At 41.2% G+C, this 16207-nt stretch overlaps 1 protein-coding gene across 1 annotated transcript in view; it reads left to right on the forward strand.

Annotated features, from left to right (window-relative positions):
• The window catches only part of LOC120916795, a 191478-nt gene that overhangs the window by 87148 nt on the left and 88123 nt on the right, over positions 1-16207 (forward strand). The window contains exons 14-16 of the mRNA XM_040327732.1: positions 1725-1865; positions 5674-5838; positions 16080-16174. Coding sequence (XP_040183666.1) covers positions 1725-1865; positions 5674-5838; positions 16080-16174 — 401 coding nt within the window. The remainder of the gene's footprint in view (positions 1-1724; positions 1866-5673; positions 5839-16079; positions 16175-16207) is intronic.

Here is a 16207-nt window from a genome sequence, read left to right on the forward strand (position 1 = left end):
CAAGTAAAATAAAATCCCAAATTTTAGGTTATCCCCAGAAAAGTAATAGAGGGAAAATCTTCCAATGGGGGCACTACTGTAGTTCTGGTAACCTGGAGGCCCCTAAAAAAAATCCCTTATTTTGCAGTGATTTCCTCTCACAAAATGAGCTTGAATTTCACCCTCATAGACCATTTTGTGTTAGCACTTAGCAGCTGTTAGCAGAGTTTAGGAGCGTTTAGGAGATTTCAGCGTTTTTTTCTGCTGCACATAGCTCCCAAAATTGCAAACCAGAGAGTTTGTTTTCTGCTCCTAAACTCTGAAGCTTAAAAAAATGCCTCTAGACTTAAATAGTGTGCATAGGCACATAGGATAATACTATTTGTTTCTAGAGGCATAACAAATAAACACTGAAAACCGCTGCTATGAGCGTTTTTCTAAGTTAGTGTGCATAGAGCGTTTTGGCAGTACCTTGTTTGACAGTAAATTGGAGACTGCCATCACTCGGTTTAAAGGGGGCAAGTTAAGTCTCTTATCTCAGGATATAAGATTATATAAACATAGGTTCTATTCACCCAGGGCTCAGACACAGGCAAGCAGCAAGAAAGCAAGATCATACCACTCTGGAAGAGAGTACAGGAAAGGTTGGAAGTGTACTCAGCCAACTTCCTAATATCTTCTCATCCTAAGATCCAGCATGCTCCTTGGGGACAACTAAAACCCTTTTGACTCCTTGGTCACCTACATTGGTTCAGTAAAAAGGTCAAAAGTCAGTGTGGTTGACAAATTGTCAAGATTCTTAGGAGGCCTCTCTGGTTTGTCTTTTTTTGGTCTTCGGGGACAGAAATCCACCAGTTTCCTGCACTCCAACTTTCTTTGCCCTTTCTTCAGCAAAGGTGTTTATCCTTTTCCAATGCACTTAGACACTGCTAGACACTTTCAGAAAGATTTGCAGGCTTTTATTCCCCACCTTTTCATAGAATGCATGAAGGTAAAAAAACGTTTGCCTTTACAACCACTTTAACGGGGTTGTAAAGGTTCATGTTTTTTCACTTTAATGCATCCTATGCTAGGAGCTTCCTAGCATGCAGCATATGCCTGCCCAAATGTACCTGCCTGGCAGCTACCAGAAAAATCCTCACCTCTAACACCTACCTATGGTAGAGGGCGCTACATAAAATAAAATGTTTAAAATGCTTAAAAGTGGCAATACTTTTCAGAGGACAGCCAGCCATGGAAATCATTTTATGACCACAAGTGGGCCTACAGTTTACAGGGCCAAACAATTATATCACTAAATTCCAAGCAGATATTACCTTTGGTTCAATATTTTTATTTGTGCTTTACGTATCTTCAGGAAATTATGATTGTAAATGTGAAAAGTGCATGAAAAGAGGTTAACCAATACGCTGTTGGGCTTTAAATTACCACAGTTAGTTAGACAAGATTGTCATAGTCACGGCTCATCAAGCAGAGACAAAGCAGGTGACAAAAATGTTAAGCTTCTTTTAACAATTTTAACAAATTTAACAATTGTTATGTTGTTACGTTACCTTTTTGACAATGTTTTGACAATGTTATGTCATGGTACCTTTTTGGATTTTTCAAATTTAAGTATGTTTTAATGTTTGTCTTATAGCAATTTCAGTTTCGTCTTTTGATCATATTCAGGCCAAAATGGGCTAGATTTTTTTTTAGATTGTAATTTTTCACATATATGATTTATTTGTATATTGTTCTTGCAGAGTCTTATGTTGTGTGTGAACCAGCTGAACATTACTATATTTTTAATGCAAGCAATATTGGAATGCAAGTCATTATTCAGTTAAAACCAATAATGCAGCTGTATATAGTTCTGGACCCTTCCTTTAAAAATCAGTCTTGTGGTAAATATACTTTTATTATTTTTTTTTATGAAAAATAAATATTGACACTGTAATATCTATCTGTCATAGGGTGATTTGATTTTTTTAAATGAACTTTAGAGATATGTCAACACTCAATACTGTTAAAGAACTCACTGCATTCCCTCACTCCTTTTCTCCATCGGCATAAACATGTACATTTTGGTCAATGCAAATGTTCATGTTTGTAAAATGCACTGTCATTTTCTGTAAAATGCAATACAATAAGGCTACCTGGAGGCATTCTGTACATAGATGGTGTACAGAAAACCCCCCAGAAATGTAATTTCCTGCTTGTGTGAGATTGGCTTACTGATCTTCCAAGAAAGTCTGCACTAAGATCAGATTTTTGGCACCCCCTACAACAAAAATGTTTGGTGAGATAATCTCAAATGTAAATCACATCTAAAGGGATGCAGACCCTTCACATTTCTTCATTAGAGCCCTGCAAGTGCAGCAGCTGATTGATAATTATGAGCCCACTCCCATTCAGATTAACTCATCACTTGGGCAGAGACCAACTAACAGCTATTTCTTCAGAATAACAAAAGGTAGGCATCTGCCAAAACGATTGTTAGAATCCTTACAATGTACACAGATCACTGAGAGGGGAATATTTTTTCTTAAAAAAATTGGTGTTACTTGTGATTCTCACTCTCATGTGTTACAATTAGAGTTATAACAGTTTTCACATTCATGAACATTGTAAAAACTATGCCCTTTCCTATTTTTTAAAGATTTGACATAATTTTCATTCTAGGAAATTTAATGTCATAAAATTAGGAAAATAGGTCCTCTAAGTCAGCCATCAAAAAAATCTATTCGCCTGCTTGCAATTTGCGAGTGGATTTTGAAGGGCTACCTGGGAGAGAGGAGGGGCGAGCACCGCCGTCCCGCAGGTTGTCCTCCCAGTGGAGGGAAAGAGAGAGGAGAGAGCTGGCTGGATGATCAGAAGATGGGGGATATCACTAGCGGCTTTCATTTCAATTGCCGAGTGTTCCCCCCACTCGCTGTCACACACAGCCCTGCCCCCTGGTCCCGGGGAATTTGAAAGACAGATCACCCGTCCAATCCCGGGACGAGTAACGTGAATCAAAGTTCCCTTGCCAGGGGGCAGGGCTGTATGTGTCGCCGTGCGGCAGGAACTCAGCAATTGAAATCAAAGGTGTTCCAGTGATGTCCCTCAGCGCTCTTATCATCCAGACCGTCAATGCTCTTCCTCTCCTCTGCTCCCCTGCATGATGGACATGGGTAGGCTGCATGATGGACATGGGTAGGCTACATAATGGACACGTCAGGCTGCATTGGTGGATACGGGCAGGCTGCATTGGTGGACACGGGCAGACTGCATTGGTGGACACGGGCAGACTGCATTGGTGGACACAAGCAGACTGCATTGATGGACACAGTGAGGCTGCATTGGTGGACACAGTGAGGCTGCATTGGTGGACACAGTGAGGCTGCATTGGTGGACATGGGGAGGCTGCATTGGTGGACATGGGGAGGCTGCATTGGTGCACATGGGGAGGCTGCATTGGTGGACACGGGGATGCTGCATTGGTGGACACGGGGAGGCTGCATTGATAGATACAGATGAGGCTGCATTGATAAGCATGGATAAAGTTGCTTAATTCTGCATAAAGCATTTAAGTGTCATTTCATGAGATAGTTTATGAGGGTGTGTTTAGGGGCGGAATAAGGGCGGGGCAGAGTAGGGGTTGGGTGGGGCAACTGGTGGCGAGTAACCCTTGAGGCCTGGCTAGTAGCTCAGGACATTACATTTTGAGCCATGCTCTAAGTGTATTATAAACTAATGCTTAAAGAGTAAAAAAAAAATCCCCTCTGGATGATCAATGTACCTTGTAAGGATTTTAACAAACTTTGAATCTTAACTGTTTCTGCTCTGAAGAAAAAGTAGTTTGATTATGTCAATGTGCACAGTGAATCTAAAAGGTAGTGACTTTCATTATTAATCAGCTCATACACCTGCAGTGTTCATTTTAATGAGCTGTGAAATGCATACAAATTTGTGCAGATGTTGCTTTTACAAATGGCGCCGCAGCAAACCGCATGGTACTGTGGTAACCTGCAGTATGATGACCACAAACGTGCTGCATTTGCTAGATGCATTTGGGGTGCCATTAACAATTAATGCCACCCACATGCGTCTAACAAGGGCAGCTCATTCATATGTGGTGTGGGAAACACGCACAGAAACATGCTTTTCCTGCATTACGTTCTGGTATGAACAGGGCCTAAAAGAAAAAGACCAACGTCAAAGCCTTGTACTGCTCACGTGTTACCCCATATAATGACCACATGGCAGCACATGCTAGCACTTGTTCTCCTGTCTGTTTCAGCTGTTAACCCCTTTATGAGCACCTAACACATATGTGCAGCAACAACAGGGTGGGCTTTAAGGATATGTTCACCTTTGAGAACATGTTACATGTTCTACCCATGTTCCCAATAGTGCAGCTGCTGCCCCATCCCCACGCTTCCTCCAACAGCATTACGTGGGGAAGCTTGTTCAATTAAGCTTTGACAAAAAAATGAAAGCTGGTTGGTTTATATGAAGAGCTTCACAAGATTTTGCACACTTCACTTTCAATCAATCAAGCTCTAACTTTTCAAACAGAACTGTTCCATACATGGGGGGAGATCTACTAAAACTGGAGCACCCAGAATCTGGTGCAGCTGTTCATGGTAGCCAATCAGTTTCTAACTTTGGCATGTTCAATTAATCTTTGACAAAAAAAAAACTGAAAGCTGATTGGTATCTAAGCAGATCTGTACAAGATTGTGCACTCTCCATTTTTTGTAAATATAGTGCCACCCCTGTAGGAGCCACTATAATCCCCTCTTACTTCAACTCTTCAGCCATGCACTCAGTATTTTCCACAGTCCCTGGGGGGGGCTCTTGGGTGTGGTTGAATGTTATTGACCTGGTTAACACCCCCTAAATGAGTCACTGCTTTTCTTCAATAAATGAAGAAATCCCTGTCTTGGAGTTCATTGAAGCACCCATCCCCGTAATATGTTTTTTTTTCTTGTACTGTTTTGTAACAAACTGAGGTGCCTATCGCAAAGAGGTTATTTACTACCAGTTAGTAATGTCCATTTTGTTTGCCTAGTGTCCTACTCCTGAAAGTCTTAGACAATATTCCAATCGCACACCTTCCTGGAGAAACGGCCTACAACTGTAAAAATGGGTGCTGAAGTGATCACCAGCTGGGAACTGGAACAGCAATCATACGAACATATTCGCCAGCACACCGTGGATCGTACAGAACATCCAAAAATGTATTGCAGTGAAAACATCACAAGGATAGCAACGTTTCGAGGTCACACAGGGCCTCTTCGTCAGGCAGGTCACTTGCCTGACGAAGAGGCCATGCGTGATCTCGAAATGTTGCTATCCTTGTGATGTTTTCACTGCTGCTCCTGAAAGTGGCACCTTAACCCTATTGTGTAACATAAGGAAGAGCTGTGTCTTTCAATGAACTCCGAGAAAGGGATTTTGCGATCAGTAACAAAAAAAACTGTTTTTTCCTGGATACACTGATGTCAGAACCTAAAGAAGTAACCTAACCTGAAATCTTTGGATTTTGTAATGAATTTGAACCATTGTTGGTGACAGTTAAAAACAAAATTGGTATTTTTTTAATGATTAGTTTATTTTTTGTTACAGCATATATAAATAATCATGATTTTGCATCCTATACAGTTCCAGTAATCATTGTAGAGTAGTGCATTGTCATTTGTTGTAAACACTGATCTTATTTTTCAGGACTTTGTGGAAATTTTAACGGCATCCAGAGGGATGACATGAAAACTATAAGTGGAGTGATTGAGGGCACAGCACCAGCTTTTGTTAATACGTGGAAAGTATCCGCCTTGTGTCGAAATATTGATTATGTCTTCGAAGACTCATGTGCTATTAATGTGGAGAGTTGTAGGTGGCCCTTTCTATACAATTGTAAAAAGTGTATGAGAGAGAGAGAGAGAAACACACACACAAAGTGGTTTTAAAATGACCAGGTGTTTATGCTTCTTCGGCCAGTTGTGTTTAAAGATACAGGGGTTGATTTACTAAAGGCAAATAGACTGTGCACTTTTCAAAGTGCAATTGAACTCTGCAAGTGCAGTTGCTCCAGAGCTTAGTAAATGAGGTAAAGCTTCACTTTGCAAAGAATACCCAATCACGTGCAAGGAACATTTCAAAACAGCATTTCTGCTTGTACATGATTGGATGATGGAAGTCAGCAGAGCTCTTCCTCATTTACGAAGCTCTGGAGCAACTGCATTTTGCAAAGTGCACAGTCTTTTTGGCTTTGGTAAATCAACCCCAAAGTATCATGTTTAAAAAATACTTACTAAGGGGCAGATCCACGTAGCGCGGTGCATCTTCCCGCCGGGCGTAGCGTATCTAAGATACACTATGCCGCCGTAACTTAACGTAAGTTACGGTGGCGTATTGTATCTTTGGCGGCGTAAGGGCGCGCAATTCAAAACGATGTGATGGGGGCGTGTTTTATGTAAATACGTCGTGACCCGACGTAAACAACCTTTTTTTTTTAACGGCGCATGTGCCGTCCGTGGGGGTATCCCAGTGTGCATGCTCGAAATTAAACCGGAACAAGCCAATGCTTACGACGGTGACGTCATTCTACGCAAATCCCTATTCGCGAACGACTTACGCATACAACGTAAAAAATTCGAATTTCGACGCGGGAACAACGGCCATACTTAACATTGAGTACGCCACCATATAGCAGCTTTAACTATACGCCGGAAAAAGCCGAACGCAAACGACGTAAAAAAATGCGCCGGCCGGACGTACATTCGTGGATCACCGTAACTAGCTAATTTGCATACTCGATGCGGAATTCGACGGAAACGCCACCTAGCGGCCGGCGGAAAAAATTCACCTAAGATCCGACGGCGTACTAAGACGTAAGCCTGTCGGATCAATCCCAGATGCCGTTGTATTTTGTTTTGTAGATACAAAACAAAGATACGACGCAGGAACTTTAAAATTACGCAGCATATCAAAGATACGCGATCGTACGTGAATCTGGCCCAGAGAGTATACTGTATACGTATTTTGTAAGTACTTCCCAATTATTGACAGAGAGGTTTAAACAATAACAATAATGGATCTATAGATTTGATTTACTGAAGGAGAATAGGGTTAATTTTTAATAAAGGCTTTTCACTACTAAAAATTAATTTTCACTTTGCAAGGACAATTTAACTATGCTTGGTGAATGTGGTGAAGCTCTGCTAAAGTGCAAGCAAACATTTTTTTTATATATATTTTATTGCACTTGATTAGGTATTTCTTTGAAAAGTAAATTTGCACCACATTTCCTAATGTAAGTGAATGTTCCCATGCAAAGTTATTGTTACTAAACCAAAAAGAAAAAAGAAAAAAGAAACAGACCACTGCACACCCTAAAGAGTTAACTACACATTTTTATTAAAGCTATAAGCTATATCAAAAAACATATATAGGACATAAAAGCTGGTCCCCTATAATTAATAGGTGGACCTACTCAGATCATTCCCCATTAAAATAATTGTTCCTTAACCCACAACAGTAAAATCAGTCTTTATATTCAGTAAATGCTTGTTATATTCGCTGTGGAACCTAAGGGGTTAATCCTCCACATTGTGTAAAAAGGCTGTTTGAACCTGTCTTTTCTGTTTTTCTTCTTCCACTGTCCCCAAACCATCTCCTGCTAAAACAGATGCTAGGGGACAAGCTGTGCATACTCAGTTTGGTATGTGTTTCTAGAGAGTTTTTTTTTTCTTGGGCGAGTGCATGTGATCAGCACAGGGCCAATCAGCACTGTCCAGACAGAGGGTCAGGGGTCCTGCAGCCTTATAGGACAGTCAGAGCAGAAGTCACTAGACTGAAAAGGTATTTATCAGTTTATATTTACTAAAACTTTTGCATTTCCATGTTCTGTGTACTGTGGGAAACCAGAAATAGTGAATGCAGGGTCCAGGGTTTAGTAACACTTTAAGCAGCGCAAGCTCCTTTAGTAAATCAACTCCAAAGTTCATTTAGCTTAGTGAATAAAATGATGCTGTGTTCAATGCAATCATATATTCATGTGCAAGCCAAAATCCTTTTTTTTACACTCCCCTGTATGTGGTTGAGTATGCAAACTGAATATAGCTTCACTTTATTCACTAGATAGGTACCGTATTTATCGGCCCATACCGCACGCCAGCGTATAACGTGCACCCCAAGCTTAGAAGGGAAGTTTAAGGAAAAAAAACTTACATTTTGGATGTCTTGCCCGGCGTCCATCGGCGGCCTTGTCCGGCGTCCATCTGCGGCCTTGCGCGGGGTCCGTCCAGCCTTGTCTGTGTCCGTTTGCTGTCTTGCCCGGCGTCCATCGGCGGCCTTGTCCGGTGTCCGTCTGCGACCTTGCTCGGGGTCCGTCCAGCCTTGTCGGTGTCGGTCTGCTGTCTTGCCCGGCGTCCATCGGCGGCCTTGTCTGGCGTCTGTCTGCCGGGGGTTGCAGCATTGTGTGTTTGAGTTTGGCGCCTCGGTTGAGCTGTGCAGAGCCGGATTTCCGGTGCCTTCGGCACCACTCGGCTTCTCTCAGCTCCTCTCACGTGGCTGCGGGCGGAGCCAAGCGTGGCCGAGCCTAGCCGAGTGCCCAGTACACTCGGCTCGGTCTTTGTCGGTCTTTGTCGGCGGCGCTCTGAGACAGCAAGGATCGGCGTATAACGCGCACCCACGATTTTCCCCTGACTTTAGGGGAAAAAAGTGTGCGTTATATGCCGATAAATACGGTAAGTGTTCTCTGTTTGTCAATAAAGCCAGTGTAAAATATGATGTATTGAAATTTCAAGAAAAGCCAAAGGGTGAGTTTGTTAGCGGCTTGGAATATGCACTATGGTTACCATCCCTAACCTGTATAAAAAACAGATACTCTTCAGCCTACAGGGCTCCCTGGTGGGAGAGGGCAAACACAATGAGACTCTACTTGTACCACATAGTGACAATAACATTGTGTAAAATCAATAGAGTCTATTACAAAATGTAAGAAATATAGTTCACTCAAGTTAAATGTGACCATTAGTTAATTTACATTTAGAGATCAGTATAAATCGCATCTTTAACATATAGCTATCAGGAAATTAAGCCTTAGATCAAAGCGTCTTGTAACATATTCGCTTCTCCAGGATCCAGACCCAGACATATGTATCTGATGATCCACACAAGAAAGATAAATTGTGACTTGAAATACAACAATAAAGAAAAATAACAAAATAACATGCAATATATGACTATCACTTATAACTGGACGCATGGCCAACAAATAAAAGAGAGAGAAGGCATCAAACCAATCTACTTCCCTCACCTATACATGGGATTGGAGGGGGAGGGGGATTGGAGAACCACAACCCCATTCCAACACTGCAGTTAAATATATGTAAATTGAGCAAAAACTTATGATAGTTATACGTATACCTATCTATGTATAAAAACTCCCCAAAAGTGAGCCCAAAAGCATCAACATTCAAGGGTGTATAGGGATAATTTTTTTATTTTATTTATTACTATTTGTTTGTGAAGCGCACATATACCACCAGTCGGTGGTGCCAAAGCGCTTTGTGACAGATAGCCTGTATGTTCTGCCGAGAGTAGCATAAATAAGAAAAACTGCAGTAGGGCGAGATAAATGATAAAGAAAAAAGAGAGGAGGAAAAGGAAAAGGGAGAAAAAGACTAGAAATCAGCGAATGGGTGAACGTAGAAAAATTGGCCTAAGATTGAAAAGCTTGCCCGAATAACCAGGTCTTCAGCTTCTTCCTGAACTTATATAGGCTTGGGGAGGTGCGAATGTTAAGCGTGATTTGGTTCCAGAGAGTTGCCCCCGCCGAGCCAATCAGTTTTCCTCCTATGGAAATTAGCCTATCGTTATTGCAAATGATTAGGGCTTTGTCGGCTGAATGGAGACAACGTCTAGGTATATAATGTAGGGTCAGGTCTGATAGGAACTGTGGGCCCAGCTGGTGGTAGCCCCTGTAGATCAGGCAGAGGATTTTAAAATCGGCACATTTTATAACAGGGAGCCAGTGGAGTTCTCTGAGCACTGGGCTGATGTGATCTTGCTTTTGGAGATTGTAGATAAGCCTGGCTGCTTGATTCTGAACCAGCTGCAGTTTCTTGGACCATTTGATGGGGATGCCTAGTAGGACTCTGTTTGAAAAGTCAAGGCGAGAGATAATTAGTGCCTGGACTAAGTCTTTCCTTTGATCTTGAGTCAGGAGGTGTTTTGCCTTGCGGATGAGTCGTAGAAAATGGGTGGCTCTCGAAACCGATTGTCTGACCTGGGGAATCATACTTAGTTTTTCGTCAAGGATAACCCCCAGGACCGTCACCTTATCTTTCGGATTTGGTATCAAGCCCAACTCGGTGGGCCAATTTTGAAGGAAGTCTGTATTGCCTTTTCCAACTATCATGTCCTCTGTTTTGTTACCATTAAGGCACAATTTGTTGATGGCCATCCAGTGGTAAATATCGCGTAGACAATTGGCCAATCTGAAGGCCATGTCAGGGTAAGTCAGATCATCAGCTACCAACTGGACGTCGTCCACGTACAGATGGAACCAGAGACCATGTTTGGCAATAATGTCGGGTAAAGGCCACAGATAAACGTTAAAGAGAATGGGGGACAGGGCGGATCCCTGTGGAACCCCGTTCTCCACTATGGTAATCATGGATAGAAAAGAGCCTATCTTAACTTGGTGGGTGCGAGCTGTTAAAAAATCAGGGAACCAAGCAAGGGTAGTATCTCCCAGCCCGAAAGTATACTCGAGTCTGGTTAGCAGAATGGAGTGATCTACGGTGTCAAAGGCTGCCGACCCGCCCGCATCCACCACATTGAGGAGCTTCTTTCGGGTAGACAGAGCTACCAGCTCTGTTCCCCTACCAGGGCGGAAGCCTGACTCTAGGTCATGGGAGAGCAGGCCATCCTCACAATGAGTTTGGAGCTGGAGAAGGGCCTCTCTTTCAATAACTCTAGCTAAGAAATAAGAAGCTGAAAGGGGTCGAAAGCTGTTAGTGTCGGTCGAGTCCAAGCCGACTTTTTTTAGAAGTGGAGTCAGAAAGCCATGTTTTAGAATTGTTGGGACAGTCGCATGTTGGAGTGAGCGATTGACTAGGTAGCATAAGTCATCAATGATAGTATGTAGATTCGCCTGGATGAGCCAAGAAGGGCAGACTTCTCCAGGGTAGTAGGTAGGTTTTAATTTCAAAATCCGGGCTTCCAGGTCGTGGGTCTTTACCAATTCGAAATTAAAACGTTTTCTTGGGCAGCGATTCGTGTTGGGAGGGGCTTGATTGGGGAGGCCTAGAGAGTTGTTGGCGCATTGCGAGAGGAGTCTTGATACTTTGCTCGAGAATCCCATAGAGATGTTGTTGCATAGGTACTAGTCATACTGCAAGCCGGAGAGGGGAGAAAACATCACCAGCTTAATAAACACAAATAACTAAATGTAAGCAAAATCATTTGTATACGCAATGGGCTAGATTCAGATAGCCCGCCGTAACTTTGTGCGGGCGTAGCATATCTCAGATACGCTACGCCGCCGTAACTTAGTGAGGCTGGGGCTGGATTCACAAAGAACCTGCACCCTAAGTTACGGCGGCGTAGTGTAAATCTCCCGGCGTAAGCGTGCCAAATTCAAATTTTTAAGAGGTGGGCGTGTTTTATGTAAATAAAACATGACCCCATGTAAATGACGTCTCTAACGAACGGCGCATGCGCCGTCTGTGAACGTATCCCAGTGCGCATGCTCCTAATCACGTCGCAAATAGTCAATGCTTTCGACGTGAACGTAATTTATGCAAAGCCCTATTCGCGAACATCTTACGCAAACAACGTAAACAGCGCAAAATTCGACGCTGTCCCGACGTCCATACTTAACATTGGATACGCCTCATATAGCAGGAGTAACCTTACGCCGGAAAAATCCTAGCGTAAACGATGTAAAAAAATTCGCCGGGCGGACGTATGTTTCTGAATCGGCGTATCTACCTAATTTGCATATTCCTCGCGTAAATCTACGGAAGCCCCACCTAGTGGCCAGCGTAAATATGCAACTAAGATACGACGGCGTAAGAGACTTGCGCCAGTTGGATCTTAGCCAAATTCCGGTGTTTTCTGAATACAGAAAAAAGATATGCCGGGGCAGCCTAGAAGTTACGCGGCGTATCAATAGATTAGCCAGCGTAACTTCTTTATGAATCTACCCTAATGTGAGTAATGATATCTCTCAAAAAACAGAAAAATTCTTACCCAATATACTAATGTGGAAAGCCAACAACATTAAAAACATGTTATATTAGATTGTAGATCCCCTAAAAAGGAAATACAAAAAATACCCATTATCATAGTATAGGAGTGACCAAAAAAGCAAAACGTGAACAAATGTAATCCAATTAATTATTAGACATGTGCACAGAATTTTTTTTGTTTTTTTTTGTTCTGTTTCATATCGTTCCGTAGGTTCGTTTCAGTTAGTTTTTCGTAAGATGCCTGTTTTCCTGTTCGTTCCCGGTTTTTTTTTCCATACGACGAGATTTTTTCGTATTCCGATCGTTTCGTATTTTCGTTACCATTTTATTTTCGTACATGCGGGATGGTTCGTTATTCTGTTTAATTCATGTTCGTTACTTGTTAGACAATAATTTTCGTGAATTTTCGTCAATGATCTGCATTCTGTGTTTTGGATTCCCTTTTCTGTTCGTGTTTTCGGTCGTGTGTTCGTGTGACATCTATGACAATTTCTTGTGGATGTCATGTGGGCATGTGACTGAAGATACGAACAGAAAAAGGATTTTCGTCATTTTGTACTTTCGTAAATATATTGCGGGATTCGCGGCACTTTCAACACGCGGCTCATCCATATTAACTATTGTTAAGCCCCATACACTTGGTCAGACTTTTTTAACAACAAACATAAAAACGATCGTTTTCCGATCGTTCTCAGAAAATGTGTTCGTTTTTAAACTCCATCAGAAAACCATTTTTGGGTTCAAAAGTCTGGCCACTTGATCTCCCTTCAGATGAAAATCCACAGAAAAGTTTATTTGGCTTTACTGTACTACTCAGCACACAAGAGAAGCTGCTTTACTAACTACACTCACTGCCCATTCAAAAAAACGAAAATGACATCTGTGGCAAGGGATTTGCATTCTGTGTTTTGGGTCCTTTTTCTTTTGGTGTTTTCGGTCGTGTGTTCGTGTGACATCTGTGGCAAAATATTTGCATTCTGTTGAATCCAAAATACAAACAGAAAAAAGGAATTCAAAATACAGGGTGCGGGTCTTTTGTTGTGGATGTCGTGTGAGCATACGACTGAGGGTGCAAACAGAGAAGGGATTCAAACAAGATACAGAGTGCAAATCTTTTGTTGTGGATGTCGTGTGAACATACGGCTGAGGATACGAGCAGAGAGGGGATTCAAACAGGATACAGAATGCAAATCTTTTGTTGTGGATGTCGTGTGAACATACGGCTGAGGATACGAGCAGAGAGGGGATTCAAACAGGATACAGAATGCAAATCTTTTGTTGTGGATGTCGTGTGAACATACGGCTGAGGATATGAGCAGAGATGGGATTCAAACAGGATACAGAATGCAAATCTTTTGTTGTGGATGTCGTGTGAACATACGGCTGAGGATACGAGCAGAGAGGGGATTCAAACAGGATACAGAATGCAAATCTTTTGTTGTGGATGTCGTGTGAACATACGGCTGAGGATACGAGCAGAGAGGGGATTCAAACAGGATACAGAATGCAAATCTTTTGTTGTGGATGTCGTGTGAGCATGCGACTGGGGATGCGGACAGGGAAAGGATTCAAACAAAATGCAGAGTGTGGGTCTTTTGTTGTGGATGTCATATGAGCATACGACTGAGGGTGCGAACAGAGAAGGGATTCAAACAAGATACAGAGTGCAAATCTTTTGTTGTGGATGTCGTGTGAACATATGGCTGAGGATACGAGCAGAGAGGGGATTCAAACAGGATACAGAATGCAAATCTTTTGTTATAGATGTCATTTTCATTCTTTTGCCGTTTTCGTTTTGTCGTATTTTCGTCAGATCGTTCGTTCGTATTTGCGCTTGTTCGTTATGTGGCTCATTCGTAATCCCGTCGTTTTCATATTTTGGTGCTTTCATTTTTTCGTATGTACACATTATTCTGCGGGTACGAAAATGAACATTTTCGTACGAAAATAACATTCGTACGAACGGGAATGCACATATCTATTAATTATATCAAAGCAAATTCATTGCCCCTCACTCTAATCCAACAGTGGAGAACTGCTAAACAGAAAAAGACCCTATTGAATATGTATCCATTCTCAGATCCAGATGTGATGTTTTCACAGAGGGGAGGAGGCCACGCATTAGGTTCAAGCAATCTGCTTATAGAGTAGGCATGGTCATGGGGGGGCAGATTACAATAGACATGCCCATTATAGATTGCAGGATGTGCATCCTGGAGATGCCAGGGCATCATCTTGTTCAAGAGGGAGGGTTTATTCAAGAGTATTTTTATTCTGTTGCATTCAAGTAATGTTTGCTTTTTTTTTTTTTTTTTTTTAGGTACTGGGTTCATTTTTTAGATATCTTTTATGTTTTGTGGCTGTGGATACATATTCAATTCATGCTTTTTTTGTTTAGCAGTTCTGCACTGTTGAATGGGAGTGAGGGTAGTGGATTTTCTTTTCTATACTTAGTTGGATTATTGATTAGGTAAGCTATAATACATTTATAAAAAAATTATTTTTTTTATCTCTTTTATGCTATGGTAATGGGAATTTTTTGTATTAGCTTTTTTATAGCATTTTAAAATGTTTTCAATGTTGCTGGCTTTCCACATTAGTATGTGAGGGCAAGAATTTTTTTTTGATGGATATTTCTTATTCACATTGTTTATACAAAATCACATTGAGGTATTTGTTTATTTTTAATATTTAAGGTTAGGCTGGAGGTTGTTTTCTCCCCTCTCCACCTCGTATTGACCAGTACCCCAAAACATTTTTGATGTTTTAGGCTACCTTTTGGGGAGTTTTTATACTTGGGTAGGTATATTAATTTTGATAAGTTTTGCTGGATTAACATATACTTAACTGCAGTGTTGGGCTGGGGTTGTGTTCAACTCAGCCCAGCCTTGTATGCCTCCTCCCCTAATTAATTTTTTTGCTGGGCTTGCCATTAAAAAGGGACAGTTGTATTTTTATGCTATTTTGTTATTTTTTCTTTATTGTTGTATTTACAGTCACAAGTTATCTTTGTAGAGTACCCCAACATGTACTTATGTCCAACTGTGGATCCCTAAGAAGTGAATATGTCACAAACGCGTTGATCTAAGATACCATTTGTAATTTATACTGATCTCTAAGTGTACAATAAGTAATGGTCATATTTTACTGTGTGTGAAATATATAGTATTTTTAATTTTTTTGTTATAAACTGAAAGAATTTACATAAATTGTATTGTCACTATGTGGTACAATTAGAGTCTCACTGTGTTTACCATCTATCCACCGGGGTCCCTGATGTGCTGAAGGGTATCTGGTTTTGATATATAATAATGACACCTTAAAGTGGAGTTTCAGCCAGTATAAAAAATGTTTAAAGTCAGCAGCTACAAATACTGTAGCTGCCAACTTTTAATATAACTAAACTTAACTGTCCAGGGAGCCCGCGATGTGTGAGGGGGATGGGCTGGTGTGCTCTATTGTTTAAAACCTTGTTGGATTTCAGCCTGGAAATTCACTTTCTTAAAAAAAACAACTGAACCGAAAGAAATGACCTGTATATTTCTTCTGCAATAAGAGGGCATACTGCACTTTGCAGATCTGTAAAATAAAGGGAACAGTTGTTACAGGGACAGGAAGGCACATACAGCAATAAAAAACAATGTCAGACGCTTTGAGCATTTCTTCACGGTACTAAATGTGTTTTTCACAATTCGCTGCTCCAGAAATAAATGTTAGTTTTATTTAGTTTTAAAACATAGTTAAAATTTTTCTTTTTAAACACATTTTGGCTTTGAGTTATGCTTCAATTAATTTTATAATTCTTGTTTTGTAAGGATAAATATATCCTCTGTAAAATTGTCACAACGTGCATATTATTTCTCCATCTAGCTGAGTACGCAAAGTTTTGGTGTGAACAAATTTCTGATCCAAATGGGGATTTCAGCCCATGTCATGGTGCAGTGGAACCACTAGCATATAAGCAGGTAAAAAGCATGCCTGATGAAATGTAAATGATG

Source organism: Rana temporaria, chromosome 11, assembly GCF_905171775.1.
Source record: "Rana temporaria chromosome 11, aRanTem1.1, whole genome shotgun sequence".
In the NCBI taxonomy this organism is placed as follows: domain Eukaryota; kingdom Metazoa; phylum Chordata; class Amphibia; order Anura; family Ranidae; genus Rana; species Rana temporaria.